Source organism: Marmota flaviventris, chromosome 14 (assembly GCF_047511675.1).
Source record: "Marmota flaviventris isolate mMarFla1 chromosome 14, mMarFla1.hap1, whole genome shotgun sequence".
NCBI classification, from domain to species: Eukaryota; Metazoa; Chordata; class Mammalia; order Rodentia; family Sciuridae; genus Marmota; species Marmota flaviventris.
Window position 1 is genome coordinate 7,644,974 of NC_092511.1, and position 15,783 is coordinate 7,660,756.

At 51.6% G+C, this 15,783-nt stretch overlaps 1 protein-coding gene across 10 annotated transcripts in view; it reads left to right on the forward strand.

The window, feature by feature from the left end:
• Positions 1 to 15,783, forward strand: part of Greb1 (growth regulating estrogen receptor binding 1) — a 122,228-nt gene that overhangs the window by 59,360 nt on the left and 47,085 nt on the right. For 9 of the 10 annotated variants that reach the window (XM_071601340.1, XM_027937881.2, XM_071601338.1 and 6 more), the window contains 4 exons: positions 1,386 to 1,545; positions 6,130 to 6,249; positions 7,628 to 7,804; positions 15,071 to 15,253. In XM_071601340.1, the coding sequence (XP_071457441.1) occupies positions 1,389 to 1,545; positions 6,130 to 6,249; positions 7,628 to 7,804; positions 15,071 to 15,253 (637 nt within the window). In that variant the 5' untranslated portion in view covers positions 1,386 to 1,388. The remainder of the gene's footprint in view (positions 1 to 1,385; positions 1,546 to 6,129; positions 6,250 to 7,627; positions 7,805 to 15,070; positions 15,254 to 15,783) is intronic. The other variant, XM_071601339.1, reaches the window with a different exon arrangement.

The window sequence follows — 15,783 nt, forward strand, 5'->3', positions numbered from 1 at the left end:
AAGTCCAAAAACCAGAACCCAAGGGAATAGAGATAAATATAATGAAAGCTTAAATTTAATGACATAGACAATAAATGTCATGAGGAAGGTATCGTCATTTAAATGGCCGTTCCTGGGAAGGATTAAAAGCAGAAATTTAACAGTCTGTGTGAAATGTCTGAGCAACCTCAGCAGTCTTGCTCAGCGGAATGTCACGCAGCCCTTAAAGTTGTTTCAAAAGCATTTGTCAGAGGTGGAGTGAATGCTACGTCAGGTGGGAGATAATAATAAATACGAGTACAGCATGGTTGTCACTCTGAACAGGGGCCATCCCCTCCCACCCCAGGTTCTGAGGAGAATCAGGTCGGTGACGACGCCTTGAAACATGGCAGTGGAGGGGCTGGAGCGTGGCTTCGTGTTCCTGGCCCCCGGTTCCTCTCAGTGCTGCAAAAAACCCAAAGCAAAACAAAAAGCAAACAACAGAGACCCTCAGGGAGTTCGGTCTCACTCTTGCGGCATCGCAGACGGTCTTGGAAGCGCTGTCCTCAGTGCAAGAAGGCAGACAAGAACCTCACACTGAACGATGCCATTTTGTCCAGAACATGATTGTTGTGTGGGGCTGGAGGGGCTGGGGAGTGACAGCTACGGGGTTTCTTTGTCAGGTGATAAAATATTCTAAAATTGTACTTGTGCGACACTGAGAATTTACTGAAGACCACTGAGTGTGTACTTTGGTATGTGAATTTTATCTCATTTAAGCTGCTACAGAAAAAAAATCAGAGCGATCATCTTGGGAGATGGAAACAGCCGTGATTTTCTTACCCTCTTTCGAGGTCTTCTAGGTTTCCAGGTGTAATTCTGTACGACTTGTAGCATGGAAACATCTAATAAACTCAAAAAAACATTTTTAAAGGAGGAGCATGAATAATTAGGCTTTCACTAAAAACAGTGATGATGGAGCATCGTCTAGTCCACTTCTGGAGAAGGTGGGGACTGGCTCCTGTCACCCTAAGATGTGGGGATGGGGTCACCTATGCAAAGTGCTCAAGGGCCTTTCTTGGGTCAGGTCATGGAAAATGAAACATTGTTTGTCCTGGGTCTGCTAAGGGCAGGGTCTCGTCTCTGGGAAAGGTGGGGATGGCTAGGGGCAGTTTCTGGGGGAGTAGTCTAGGGTGCCAGGCTCCGGGAGTGTAAATTAGAGAAAGCCATTACTTTATAGCTTCCTGTAATTGCCGGCAGTAGATGAGCTGGAAGAGCCGCCCTCTCGGGTCTCTGCTGAGCAGAGGCCACAGGGCCCATCCTTCCTGGCGGCTGCCTGGCCACCTACCCTGGGCTCCATGTAGAGTCGGCCTTTCTCACTGAAACCGAAATGCCATTCTAACCCCAAGACTCCTTCCTCTTTTTAGAAGATGGGGAACTCCTACGCCGGGCAGCTGAAGGCCACGCGGTTCGAGGAGGTGCTGCACAACTCCATCGAGGCCTCCCTGCGCTCCAACAACCTGGTGCCCCGGCCCGTCTTCTCCCAGCTGTACCTGGAGGCCGAGCAGCAGCTCTCCTCCCTGGAAGGTAGGAGACGCGCCTTCTCTGCTGTGTTTCTGTTGTGCCATTAGTATCAGCGACAGAACGTGGAGCCCCTCTTGTGTCCTGTGTACGTAGAGAGTCTAGCAGCAAAGAGCCGGAGAAAGAGAGTCGCACACGAGTTCTTGCTGGGCTAACGCTATAAAGTTGCAGGAATGAAATGACTGATTGAATTGGTAGGGGAAAGGGAGAGGGCTGTGCTGGACTGTTCTGAAACGGTGCGCTTATTCCCTTATTAGAGGGTTTGAGAGTTCTGCTTTGATAAGTGGGGAATTTTAGCATGCAGTGGCCCTCTGCTACATGTATGTTTTTTTTTTTCTTCTTGTGTCTTTGCCAAACAGTCCAGATGATTTCTCCTTGTTACAGCAGGCTCAAGAGCCCTCTAGAAACTTTCAAAAGCCAAGAAGAGACCTTTACAAATTTATTATGTGCCAAGAATAAATAAATAAATATCTTCAGGTCTGGGTGACTCTAGGGTTTGCTTAGCTATCCAGGGAATAAAACGGTTGTGTCTCTGTAGTGGCACATTTTCACGTGAACAGCAACCCCGCAGCAACCGCAGCATGAGACAGCGCTCCACAGACCTCACGTAGCTCCTGAGGCGGAGGGGCCGTGGATGAAAGCAGAAATGAATCAACTGACTGAACCAGAAAGCCTGCAGTGTGCCAGGGCTTGTGCTGGGTGGGACTTGGTGTGTGTGAGTGTGAGTTTGTGTTGGGTGAGAGAGAGAGACGGGTGGGCATGGGGACAGTCGCTGTGGAGGGTGCACTAAAGAACGAGACGTCAGGTGCTCCTCTTGAGGGGCCTGTTGCAGGGCTGTGTGACATCTCATAGCTGCCTCTCGGGTCACTGTTTAAAACGTGCTCAGTAAATTAACCTTGCAAATGGGACAGCTGAGGACCTAAAATGGCATGGCTAAGGACCTCAAAGAGCTGGATCTGGGTCTAGGAAAAACCTTGGACTCACAGTTCCAAACTATGAATTACAAAAACCATAAGATCTTTGTTATTCATGCAGAATAACATTCATCTGGCATGTCCTGAAATCTTACTCTGATGTCGTGGAGAAATCTCTAGAGATCATTCTGCACACCTTGTTTTTGGCCAGCCCAAAGACCTTTGTGAAATACGTATCACATGCTCATCCTTAACTACTTGTAGTAGTGCAAAGCTTTGTGGCTGATGTTAAATTAGTAACGGCAATAGCGATGATAATTGGTACATTTGGATCTAGAATGCACTTGCCTCCTGAAGTATTGAGTCCCATGACCTGGGAAGAAGGAGGATGGGTTCACTGGACATTTAGAAGGAGTGCCCCAGCTCTGAAATGAAAAGGGGACAGCCAGGCCAGCGGGCAGATGACTTTGTCAGGGGGCTTCTCGAGTGGGGAGAGGGAGAGGAGCAGAAAGCCCCTGGGGGTCCCTGCCGGCTTTTCCTGTTGTTCAGGGATTTCTCCGTCTCCAGACCCTCTATTTCTGTTCAGCATGTGGCACTTTTCAGGGACAGCTTCTCCTTCTTCTTGTAGTGCTGGGCATGGACCCCAGGGCCTTGCACAAGCTGGGCAAGTCTCTGTCACTGAGCCCCAGCCCCCAGGGACAGCCTTGGGGCTCACTCGGGTTTTTTCATTCCCCTGGGGCCAAGCGTAGGAGTTTGGGGCTCAGCCTCCGCGTTGGCATGCAAACCCCCGGACCTCCCTGTGCTCTCCCCCGTCAGAAGCAGAGCCTTGCTTGTTGTTTTTCCAGTGCAGGAGTCGATGAGGGGTTGGCGGTCGGGGAGACTCTTCAGCTGAATGTCATTTAGCTTCTGCAAGGTCAACCTTGGCACCGATGGGCCTGCACGCCTTGTCTTGTTTTGTCTGTCTGTCTCTCCGTCAGGGTCGCTTATCTTATTGCTGGCCTTCCTCAGACAATAGCATTAGAGATGATTTTTATGACCCGGGTGCTGGTGTTCTAAACACCCCTGGGATCGGTTGACATTTATCTGTTTGTGAGGGTGATTTAGCAGGGGCCTTATTATTTCGAATTAGGGCTCCTACCTACCATCTCCGTCTGGGGGAAAACCCCTTTTTACACATTATCCACTTTTTATAAAGAAACACTAACAAAAAAGACACCACCAAGCATTATGGGATAAGTATTTATAAGTTAAACGGGATGCAGGTGAGCCCCGCAGTCCCTCCCGCTTGAAATGCCTTGGGGTTTCTTCTCCCAGAAAGAACGGAATTGAATGCAAACATTCAAGTGAATCAGCCACCTGCTTCGTGGAGTCCGGGCGCCATAGGGCACTTGGGTCCCTGTGTTTTATTATCGCCATCCTAAGCCCTCAACCCTGTTGGTTTTGTCTGAAGCCCCTTTAGAGCTCATCCTGCCAGGAGCCCTCAGTAAATACGTCAGGTCTGAAGCCACTTTAGAGCTCATCCTGCCAGGAGCCTTCAGTAAACATGTCAGGTTTAGTTAGTCTGCTGAGCTGGTGGCTCCTCACCCTGTGGCTGCCAGAGGGTCCCATCAAAGGCCCTGGAATGTCTGAGGGAGAGACCTTTGACCTATAATCCTGCTTTCTCACTGACGGGATTTGGAGCTGTTTCTTTGACCCTTTAAGACCCTCCTCTCATTCTTCCTGAGTCTGAATTCTTGCTCTCAGTCTAGCAGCCATTCCTGCGGGCGGGCGGGCGGCGCCCTCCATATTGTTTCAGGGGAGCTGGATTAAGGCTCCCAGGATCTTCCTCCACTTCCACTCTGACGATCAGGGGGCTCCACCAGCCTCCAAGTCGCTGGAGAGCTGGCTCACAGACTGTCACATCGCAGGCCGACCCTGTGCCACCAGGTTCATGCAGGGCCTGAGCCTGGGTCTGGATCTCTTTCTGCTCCTCTTGCTCTTCCAGGGCTAACCCCTTGTACAGACCCCCTCCACCTGTGTCTCTGGGCCGGGAAGGACCAAGGCACCAGGAATTCTTGCTGCATTTGCTACTGAGACCTTCCCAAGTCACAACTTCCATCTGCATAAAATGTTTGGCTGCCTCTGCCTCTTGACCCATAGGCAGCTTTAAAATGGTCCCACTGTGAGGTTATATTCCCAGAGTCTGTTGTGGCCAAATCATGTCTGGACCCTTCTGTGCAGTTCTGTAGGGCACCACAACTCAAAGTGTCCCTAGGTTTCACTTCATTTTAAAGATGCAGGATCTGATGCATAGAGAGGTTAAGTAACTGTCCTGTGGCTACACAGGCCACAGCAACCTAAGTACTGAGACTTAAGTTCCTAGGTTCCCAGTTCAATATCTTTCTACCACACATGATTTTATTATTAGCCTAAAACCCCTGGATGGATAGGGGGTCCAGAGCCAAGTAAGGGGAGACATGGTCACAAAGAAATAGCCATAAGAGAGAGACAGACAAACAAAAGGAGAAGAAACCGTACCCTAGTCTGGGATATTTGAAGGTTCATAATGACCCTCTTCCATGAAGAAATCTGTCTGCTGTCTACTCATGGCATTGAAAAATAGACATGTTGAGAAAGGTTTTTACCCAAAATGTTTCAATGAAAAGAAGTTGGAAGGATAAACTTCAAAGGCTTAAAAATTAATGGGCTGGTGAAGAGTGACAGCATGCTCGTGGAGCGGCAGTCCTTTCCTGAGTCTGCCTCTGCGCCAGGCTTTTCTCTGGGTGCCTGCAGTGCAGAGGGGAGTGAGCTCTGCCAGGCAGTGGTAAAATTTCCATCGCCAGTTCTGGGCTCTGCTGCATTCCCCCTGAAATACTATTTCACGTAAAGAGTAGAGTCTCCTAAAGCCACAACATGCCTGGTCTTGTTCTAGAATGTTCTGGAATGCCTCTTTTCCTGCATAGGCATGTGACAAGTTTGGGTGTGTTTGCATTTCTCGCGCGGTACATGAGCATTCATCCCGTGGTGATAAATAAGCTGCTCCTTCATGCCACGTTAGGGGAGCTCGCACTACTTATGTTTCCATAGTCTAAGTAAGCAGTGCGGTTTAGCAGCAAGAACATGAGCTTAGGTATCAGACACCATGGGAACACTCGGGCTGTGCTGCTTAGCTGTTAAACAGCAGTGGGCTGATCATTGGATGCCCTGAGCCTCAGTTTCCTCACTTGTAAGAAGGTCTGCATGTTCCTTCATGGTACCTCCCACGCAAGTGTTTTTGGAATGCTTACCAGGTATAGGCTCTGGGCTCAGTCCTCACCACGCAATGCCTTCGTATTAACTCCAAGCACGTGTGCAGCTGTGTGCAGCTGTGTCAGGTGGAAGAGGAGTGAACTTGAACTTTAAGCCCCAGGCCGGGCTTGGAGACTTCTGTCTGCAGCCTGACCATGGGTGGGGTTTCCTGTCCCTAGGAGCTTGGCTTTTCCTTCTGGTGAAGGCTCACCTGACCAGCTCTGAGTGTTAGTAAGGACTGGTGAATTCTGAGGCCGCCAGGACTGTTGAGTGCAGTAGGTGACAGGTGGCACTCCTCGGATTAGTCCCCCAGGTCCAGTAGTGATGTGAATCCGAGGCTCCGGGGCAATGAAAGGCCCCGCAGGAAGCAGCTGCCTCACACATCTTGGCTCTTCTTTCCCACGTGCAGGTGGCAGCCGCGTGGACAATGAGGAAGAAGAGGAAGAGGGGGAAGGAGGACCAGACCCCAACGGTCCCCCCAATCCCTACCAGCTGCCCCCTGCACCCGAAGGCTGCTGCACCACGGATGGTAAGGCTCTGCCTCCCCTGGACAGCGCTCCGTCCACTGCCCAGAACCTGGAGCTGGGCCGTACCAGGCCACAGGAGTCTCTTTGGCTACCCTGTGCCCCTGTGAGCTGTGCCTGGTCAGCCTGGGCTGCAGGACAGTGAGTCGGCTCACAGCCCCTCAGCCCAGCCTCTCCAGACAGCCTCCACCTGGAGAATGGCTGGGGTCCCAACAATCCATTTTTTGGTGTTGTTTTTTCAAAGACTAGAATACATTTCCTGCTCAGGCCTGCGTGTCCAGCATACTTAACTCAGAATTGATTAGTAGGAATTATTTTCCATGTCTGTGAGGACGTCACTGTTGAACAAGTAGATACATGTTACCCTAGGAATTCCTAAGGTGAAATCAGCAGGGGTATTCTCATCTTGCTGCTGCAGAGCTGAGGCCAGGAGATGCTGGGTGGGGTAGCATCTCAGGCCCGGGGTAAAGGCTTGCACTCTGCATTCGGACAGGCTTGGTACCCTCTTCTGGCTCTGCCACTCACTGTTGGACAACTTCTCTGTGACTGCATTCATCTCTACTGTCAGCAAAGGGGAGTCAGTGATTACTTAATCGGCAAATGAACTATTATTGAGTCCTTGCTGTGGGAATTCAGACATAAATGATGTAAGAGCTCACTGCTGATCAGCACCACTGAGCTAATGCTGTGTTGGGGATAGAGAGGCTCAGGAGGCTCCCTGGAGGAGGCATCCTTTATCTGGGTTTCGGAAGATTAGTAGGAGTTAGCCAGAGACCATGATGGGGTGGGGGGATCTGGGAGATTCCCCAGGGATGAAACAGAGTGTGCAGAGCTTAGAGGAAGTGCAGTCCATTTAGCCTGAGGGGTGGTGGGGTTGGGCTTAGAGAAGTGATCAGACCTGGTTGTGGTGGCCCCATGAAGCCCACTGGGAGCCTGGACTTGACCCTAAGCAAGGTCACGGCCAGCAGGGGCACGCCTGGATTCTGGGAGGTCAGGATAGTGGTTGTCCATGAGTTAGGACATGTGATGTCTGGGGAGCCCAGATCCCACTTCCTCCCAGGCCTGGCCCACCCCTCACCCTGTCGAGGGCAGCGTGCAAGACTGTCCATTGCTCTCAACTGCTTATGACTTTGTCCTTATTTGCTTGAATTTTTTCCTGTTGAGCTTCATCTTCATATTAATGTGCATTACATGGTGACATCTGATAGTGAATTCCATCCGCGTCAGGAATAGGCACGGTCATCGTTTTGTCCTCAGAGCTGATGAATTTGGAATTCTAGCCTAGAGGGGAGGGCTGATCCTGAGAAGACCCGCGGGGACCCCGGCTTTGCTCCTGGTTCTGGGGTGTCCTGGGCAGTGTGTGAGCCTCATCCACCCATCCAGGGTTCTGCCAGGCCGGGAAGGACCTGCGCCTCGTCTCCATGTCCAGCGAGCCTGTCGACGTCCCCGCAGGCTTCCTGCTGGTGGGGGCCAAGTCCCCCAGCCTGCCGGACCATCTCCTGGTGTGTGCGGTTGACAAGCGGTTCTTGCCGGACGACAACGGCCACAACGCTCTGCTTGGTGAGTTCCTCTCTGCCCCTGTGAGTGGCTCTGGCGGTGTGGGGTGGGGCAGGGACCAAGGAGGACTTGGCTGGTGGCTGCCATGGCGGTGGAGGGCTGTCTTGGATGTCAGATGACTCTGATGATGCCTTTTGGTAAGTGATTTCTTTGTGGCATGGGATGAAAGTAGGATTTACTTAAAAATGTGACAACCTCCCTATGGGAAGGCCACCATTAAAAAAAAATTTTTTTTTCTATTTGTTCTTTTTAGTCATACGTGACAGTAGAATGTATTTTGACGTAGCGTACATACATGGAATCTAACCTCCCCTTCTGTGGTTGTATGTATTCTTATTTGAACCCAGGAGAGTTAGGTCCGATTCATTCCACTGTCTTTAAGGCCACCATTTAGTATCGAGTTTATTACATGTTTGTCCTTCCAGTGCCCCTTGTCAGCAGTGGTCACGACCCTGTCCTCGACGCTTTCAGAAACCAGCTGACGGCAGTTGGGAGTCCGAGGCGGAGCTCAGGTTCTTGCCTTGAGGAGGCAGGCGTCTTGATTAGCTGCTGTCCCTCCATGGGTCCTCAGCCTTGGAAGTGGCCTTTATTGTCCCAGTTTTGTAGAACCTGGCCCCGTTAACTAACTTGCCCAGGGCACATGGGGAAAGGAGACAAAGCCAGCCCCAAATTCCTGGCTCCAAGTCCTGCCCTTAACTGCCCCTCGCCCAGGCTTGGTGGGGCAGCTCTCGTCTAGGGCTCGCCCACCTCTAGGCTTCAATCTTTCGATACTCCCTGGCCCACTGAGCTCCTGTCTGACCTCAGTGTGGAGCTGAGGCGAGGCCTCCCCAAACCTGGCTTCTGCTTGTCCAGTTGATGTCACTGTCCTCTTGCTGTGTGCCAGGTCCCCTCTGCTTCCTCCCTGATGGGGAGTGAAGTCAGGGGAGATCCGAGGTTTGGGCTGAGACCGAGAGATCTGGGTTCTAGTCCTGAGTCTGACCACAGGTGGCCTCTGGGCCTTGTGTCCTTGTCCACAAGAGAGTGGGGGATTTTCACATGTGTTCCTAGAGGGCCTTTGCCCGTCTGTCCTTGCCCCCCCGTGTCCTTGGGTCTGGCCCTTCACCTGGCTGGAGTCTCCTTTGGAGGAGAGCTGAGCGTGGAAATCTTGGTGGGGACCTATCTTCAGATGGAGCCTCAGAGCAGTCTTCATTGTAGAAGTGAGTCTGAGTGTGAGAACTTATGGGCCTCACAACTTCTCCCTTTCTTCCCACACGTATCAGCATTTGAAACCTCTGGTTTTATGTTTGATGTGGCCCCAATTGCTGGGGAGGTCACCATGTTTCTGAGGTGTTTATTGAGCTGCTGTGTGTGGAGCTGTGCGAGGAGTGAAAGATGGAGAGGGAGAGTAGGGACCACCTGGGGAGCACTCAGGAGGCAGCACCACCTGGGGACGGTGATAGTGACAAGAGAGCTCAAGTTTCAGCCAGCCATCCTTAGTAGTTCTTTACACCAGGAATAATCCCAGGAAAGTCACTCCACCCAAGAAGCTGATTGAACCTTGGGCTGCGTTTGCTTCACGAGGTGGCGGGGTGCACACGTGGCGGGGAGATGGCGCCCCACCCCACCTTGGCGTTTGATGTGCTTGCGGCTGGGGATCTGTCTGCGTTCCACCACTTTGTGCTTGAGAGAATTGCCAGGGTAGTAAACCCAGGAGGTTGTGCCTCTGGAGCCGGAGGCGGGATCTCCCGGCTCCTCCAGGGGTGGGCGGGTGCCCAGGAAGTGGATCTTTGTTAATTGCCTGCAAAAAGCCATCCAGGAGGGTCGCAAGGCTGGTGGTAATAACCCACTCTTTCCCTCTTTGGAAACCGCCGGGCTCTCAGCTTGCACACTTCCTACTGTTAGGTTTCCTGCAGTTAACCCCAATGCTGCAAGGGGAGGCGGTCCGAAGCCCCCAGGGCTGGTTCAGTGCTTTTTAGTGACCTATAAAACGGAGGCCGCAGAGGGATACCTAGGGGAAGCTATTGTGTCAGGAGTGTCTTGCTTTAGTGACTTTGAGTCCACCGAGGATTTTATCTGAATGCTGAAGGTTAAAATCCAGGGTGTCTTCCAGGTCTTTTCTAGTCATTCACCTAAATTAGCCGATAGCTTAGAGGTAAGAGAAAAAAACGTGTCTTGCTAGAATCTTCATTTCATACATAGAAGGAAATGAATTCTTTGTTCAGTTAGTAGGCAAGTAATTAAGCAAGCATTTATTGAATTTTTAACCTCAGATTTAGGGCTGGCCTTTTTGCTCTGCCCAGGGCCACGTGGGACCCCGCCCTTCCCTCCTGAACTCCTAGAGTGGGAGGAGACTCAGGCAAATGGAGAACCAGCTCCGAGGTCCAGGACAAACGAACAGGTCACCGGGTCTTAGAGCCTGTCTTTGTGTGGGGTCTCATAGAGGGCTGTGGTACTGTTGAAGGTCATGGGGGTGTTGAAGGTCACACATAAGCTGGTGATGGGAAAGGTGTTTCAGAGGAGGTGGGGTTTGAGCTGGGCCCTGAAAAATGAATGGCATTTTGCTTTTGGAGAATAATAGCAGCTAAATGCTAATTGCAGCTAGTGTTTATCCAGGATTTATCCTGGTTAGAAACTGTTCTAAGTAGGTTAACATAACAAGTGAGGTGGCTACATTCAAATCTAGGGTCAATATGGAGCCGTGAAGGCTCAGACAGGTTGACCGACAGGCTTAGGGTCACCCAGGCTGTAACCGGCAGATCCTGAACTTGAATCCCTTCATCTGGTCCTGGTGCTCACATCCTAGGGGATGAAGGCTATCTGGGTCAGAGGGAACCATGTTATGAAGAACTTGGCATTCTGGAGAGACGGCTAGAGCTCCCCCCGTGCCCAGAGCTTGGCTCACGGGCAGAGGCTGGAGCTGGAGCTGGGGGTTTTAGTTGGGTTCTGCTTGGAAAAGGTGATTTGGAGGAAGACTGTTCAAATTGCAGCAGTGGAGAGAGGAGTGGATCAGCAAAATGTGTCCTTTCCCTGCAACAGTGCTGTGTGATTCAGAACTCTGCCCTCCTCCCCCCTCCAGGGTGACTTTAAAGTAAATCCCAGACATTGTATCATTTAATCTGTAAATAATTCAGTGTGTTATCTATCTCTAAAAGGCAGGGATTTTGGTTGGAGATTCAGTATCGCTATCGTATAATTTTTTTTGTGTGTGTGGGTGGTGCTAGGGATTGAACCCAAGGCATATCAAAAAAAAAAAAAAAATTAACAGCATTCTTTAATATTGACAAATATCTGGTGTGTTCAAATTTTATTTTACACCTTTTTTAAAAAAAATGGTTTATTAAAATTAAGACCCAAACAAGTTTCTCTTTTTTTTTTTTTTTTGGTGCTGGGGATTGAACCCAGGGACTTGTGCATGTGAGGCAAGCACTTTGCCAACTGAGCTATATCCCCAGCCCCACAAGTTTCTCTTAAAGCATTCGGTCGATTGGTTTCTTAAATCTTAATCTATAGGTCCTTCTTCCTTGTTTTCGCCTTTTGGTTTATACTTTTAAGAAACAATGGAGGTATAAAATAAGGCGGTTGCTATGTTTTAATTTTTGCATTTGCTGCCCTCTTGGCTCTCACCCACATACATGATTTTGATCAAAAGAGAAAACTAGGCGGGGTGGGGGGGGCGAGTCTTGAGCTGTTGAGGATCTGAGATAGCTGTAGTGGCTCCTCTGGTGCCTCTGGGTTTTGTCCCCCTCCATCCCAGTTGGGCTCCTGTCTGGAATCTGACTTGCTCTGTGTGCTTTCCTGGCCACGTGGGGCGTTGCTCCACTGGGTTGGGATTTGGTCAACATAATCAAGGCAGGAGCTCTGGGCATCCCCCCCTCCCTTGTTAGGCCATCTTTACCTCCACAAACAGGATGGTGGTAGAGATGGTGGATATCCAAAAATTAAAAACTAAAAAGGACAAATTACCCGAATCCCACCTCCTGAAAGGAAGCACCCCCTTTTTTTTTTTTTTTTTTTTGGCCCGTGGTCTTCTCCACTCACCACCCTGGTGGGGACTTAGGTAAATCTGAGGAGCTGCTGATTACAGTGCACACAGGTGCTGGTCCTGCTTCTCCACTCCACCTGCTGCGTGGCCCAGGACAGTACTGGATTTGTCCTGTTCATTTTCAGGGACCTGGAGGGTGGCCGTTGAGCTTGCCCGGCATAGTGTGTGCCACCTGGGACGGTTCATTCCTTGGAAGGAGCGCAGAAGCGCTGCTGAGGTCCAGTTAGATCCTGCTTGCCAGCATGTCCTCCTGGAGTCCCTCCCGAATCTCTCTGGGCCCTTTCCTCTTCCTCCCCACAGCCCATCATGCTAGAAAAACAAGTGTTAGATTAGCAGGGACGTGCTTTCTCTCTGGGAGCCTCAGCTTCTCCAGCTCAAGTGGGGATGATGACGCGGGCTCTACCTGACCGCTGTTGGAGGACAGGCTGGCCCAGGTGGGAGGAGCTGCTGTTGTCACTGCCCTGGTCAGGAGTCCTTCAGTTGTGTCTGTCTCTTCCTCCTGACACTCAGGGGCCATGAGTTTTAATCTGTGTTTTCCTCAGAGCACCTGGTTTAAGTCTAGTAATTTTCTTCCAATGAGTGCTCCTGACATTTCTGTAATCAAAAAGATCTGCCACGTATGTATCATTTCACGGAGGCTGGATGAGCTGGCCCAGTGGCCGTCTACACTGCAGTAACTGCCAAGGTCAAGGCCGTTCTGAGCACACACAGTGCACAGGTGAGGCAGCACACCTGGGGGGCCGTGTCTGTCACTCATGACTCATGTGGTGGCTGTCCTGGAGGCCTCCTGAGGCTGATTCAAGAAGGAAATGGCAGGTGTCAGTGGGCCTCCAGCCTGCCATAAGCTGTGAGCTTGGAGACCTCCCACCAAGTTCAAAGGAAGCCACCTGTGGATGCTTCGCAGCACAAGCATATAGCTGGTTCTGGACGGAAGTACTGAGCTATTAGTACTAGCCTTAAAGCCAGAGAGACCGAGCCACACCCCCCTTATCTCATGTGCTTCGAGGGGGTCTCCTGAGCCCAGCCGCGCTCTCCTGCCTAATACAGCTTAGTCCTGGAGAGAGCTCTGGGACCTCTAGACCTCTAGACGCCCGGACCCCCGAGCTTGCACTTGACACTTGAAGTGCTCTTTCCACATGAATTCTTGGGGGAGATGGCTTAGCAGAGTGGTAGTCCCAGCCCAGCACTTCCTGTCTATACCGGTGGGCTCCTCTCTGAGCCTCGAGTCCCTCATCTGTAAACTGGAGACACTACCATGAACTGCAGTTTAGGGGGGCTTCCTGAGGGTCTGAAGAGAAGGTGTGTGATGTAAAGTGCCTAGTGCAGCGGGGTTAGCCGTTGTCGTATAGTTTTCAGATGAGGAAATTAAATCTCAGAGATGATAATTAACTTGCCGAGAGCCACACGCCTCAAGTCAAAAATTGAACCCAGGCCCCTCTGACTTCCAATTTGTGCAAGATCCACTGCGAGAGAGGGAGTGGAGGCCCAGGAGCAGCACTGCGTTCTGTGTCCTGTCCCACGCCTGCTGGCATCTGTTTAGGACGCACCTGTTAGACAGACGCAGGAGGACCCCACGGTGCGGTGCGGCTGGGGAGTACCAGGAGATCTGTTTGCAGAGCCCCCTGTGGGGGTAGTACTCAGCAGGAACAGTCCCTCTATCTGGAGATCAGCCCCCAGCAGGAACCCTCCAACTCTTGGTTCTCCAGTTTTGCGTGGGGTTTGCTTTCTATACTGACCGGCCATGGGGGTCAGTTCAGCTGAGTGTCCTGTGTGCTGAAGAGGAGTGGCAAGGACACCTTGGCTCTCTGCACATCACTTCCCTGTCCCATAAAAAACAAGTAAATATGGAATTCAGTGGTTTCATGTCCTGGGTGCCTTGTCTGCTTGTGCTGGTGCTGGGGGATAGGATGGTGGAGGGTGGGTTGTCCTGGAGCTGGCCTGCAGCCAGGCCGAGACATTTGTCCTCATTCCTCAGGCCTTTTGAGGAATATTACATTAACTTAAAACATGCAGACCAGAGACTCTGATGGGAATGTCTTATTTGCTGTGGAGTTGTTTTAACCTTCACTCCCTGGGAGTACTGGGACCTAGCCCAGGGCCCAGGGAGACTAAGGGCAAAGCTGTGCAGAGACACACGGATCTGCTGTCTAAGATGTTCTGTGACCTTTGTAGATGTGTCAGCCAGATAACAGGACAGAATAAATTTGTCTCAGCTTCAGGGTCTCCCCTAGTGGAGGACCTTGGACTCACAGAAACCAGACGTCTCAGTGGGCAGAGCAAGGCCTTGTGGTAGCTCAAGGAGGAACAGATCAGAGAGGAGTCTCCCACTGACCCGCACTTTCATGAGTGCAGTTCCAGTGGGCTTCAGGGTTCGTGAAGGTCTTTTCACACTCGTGCTCTGGTCACTAACCATTCACATGAGGAGGTTCCTGTCATTACACTGCCCAGAGGCCTGACCAGAGTGTCACCTCCCGGAAAGGCCTGTCCAGCCAGGCAGGAGGATGCTGACCCCACAGACGGCCACCTTCCTGTGTAGTGCCTTCATTTGATGGCTGGAATCCCCAGGGTCCCCCCTGTGCATCGTGGGGCTCTCTGATTCTTTTCAGCAACTCATTGGCTCAGCTCCAGTCCAGGATGGGTGCTAGGACCCAGGAGGTCTCCACTGTATCCAGGCTCAGTTGGCTAATTGCTTGGAGATTCTGTACCTGGCCAGTGCCAAGGGAGTGAAGCTGGTACTCCATCCCCAAAGAGAGTTGAGTGGGACTGTTCTTCTTCTAAGTTTGCTCCACAGATAGGTTTCATATATGCCCTTAAGCTAGGCATGGTGGCTCATGTCCACATTACCAGTGACTTGGGAGGCTGGGGCAGGAGGCTTGCGAGTTTGAGGCCAGCCTGGCAACTTACTGAGACCCTGTCTCAAAATAAAAACAAAGAACTGGGGATGTAGCTCAGTTGTAGAGTACCCCCGTAACTAAAACACACACACACACACACACACACCACACACCTGGCCCTTAAGCTGCCAACTCTCCAAGCTTGCCAGGCCCATTTCCCCACCTCCGGGCTAGGTCTCCTCACCCTTCTGTTTGAGTCATGGCCGCCTTGGCCCCTGGGCTGGTCTGACATGGTCGGGCCTTTGCCTGGCTGGTGGTACAGGATGTGAATATTCTGGTTTTGATGAACCAGGTGTCATTTGAAGAGGACATTAGAGGTAAGTGGGAGAGGCTCACGGCTCACTTCCCCTCCAGGTTTCTCTGGGAACTGCGTGGGCTGTGGAAAGAAGGGCTTCTGCTACTTCACGGACTTCTCCAATCACATAAACCTGAAGCTGACCACCCAGCCCAAGAAGCAGAAGCACCTGAAGTACTACCTGGTCCGCAATGCCCAGGGGACGCTGACCAAGGGACCTTTGATCTGCTGGAAAGGCTCAGGTGAGGAGTTTGGCTCTGGAGGGAGTGCTGGGTGCTGGGAGTCCCCAGTGGGCCACGGTGCCTGTCGGTGTGAAGGGCTGCCATCGGGTGACACAGAGCACCTTGGCACTGCAGGTGTCTACTGTAGTGACAGACTAAGTGCACGGGATGTTTACAAGTGACAAAGGGCCACTCTGTACTGTGCTCTTTGTGGCAAGTGTTTGGGGCAGTGGTTCTCCACTGGGGGTGATTTTTGTCCCAGGTGATGTTTGGCAACACCTGCAGACATTTCTGATCATGATGGAGGTGCTCCTGGCTCCCGGGGCGGGGAGTGACCAGGGTGCTGCTGGACCTCCTGCAGTGCTTAGGACAGCCACCAGCAAGAAGGATGCTGTTCAGAATGTCGCAGTGCTGAGGCTGGGGAACCCCGATCGAGAGCAGGCGTGGCTTGATCAGCCCCATCCCCACTGCACCCCAAAGACCAGCTATTGTTGCTGGTCCCCCAGGACCTGATGGCCCAGCTTCCTGAGGCCTCAGGAGAGGGCTCCACT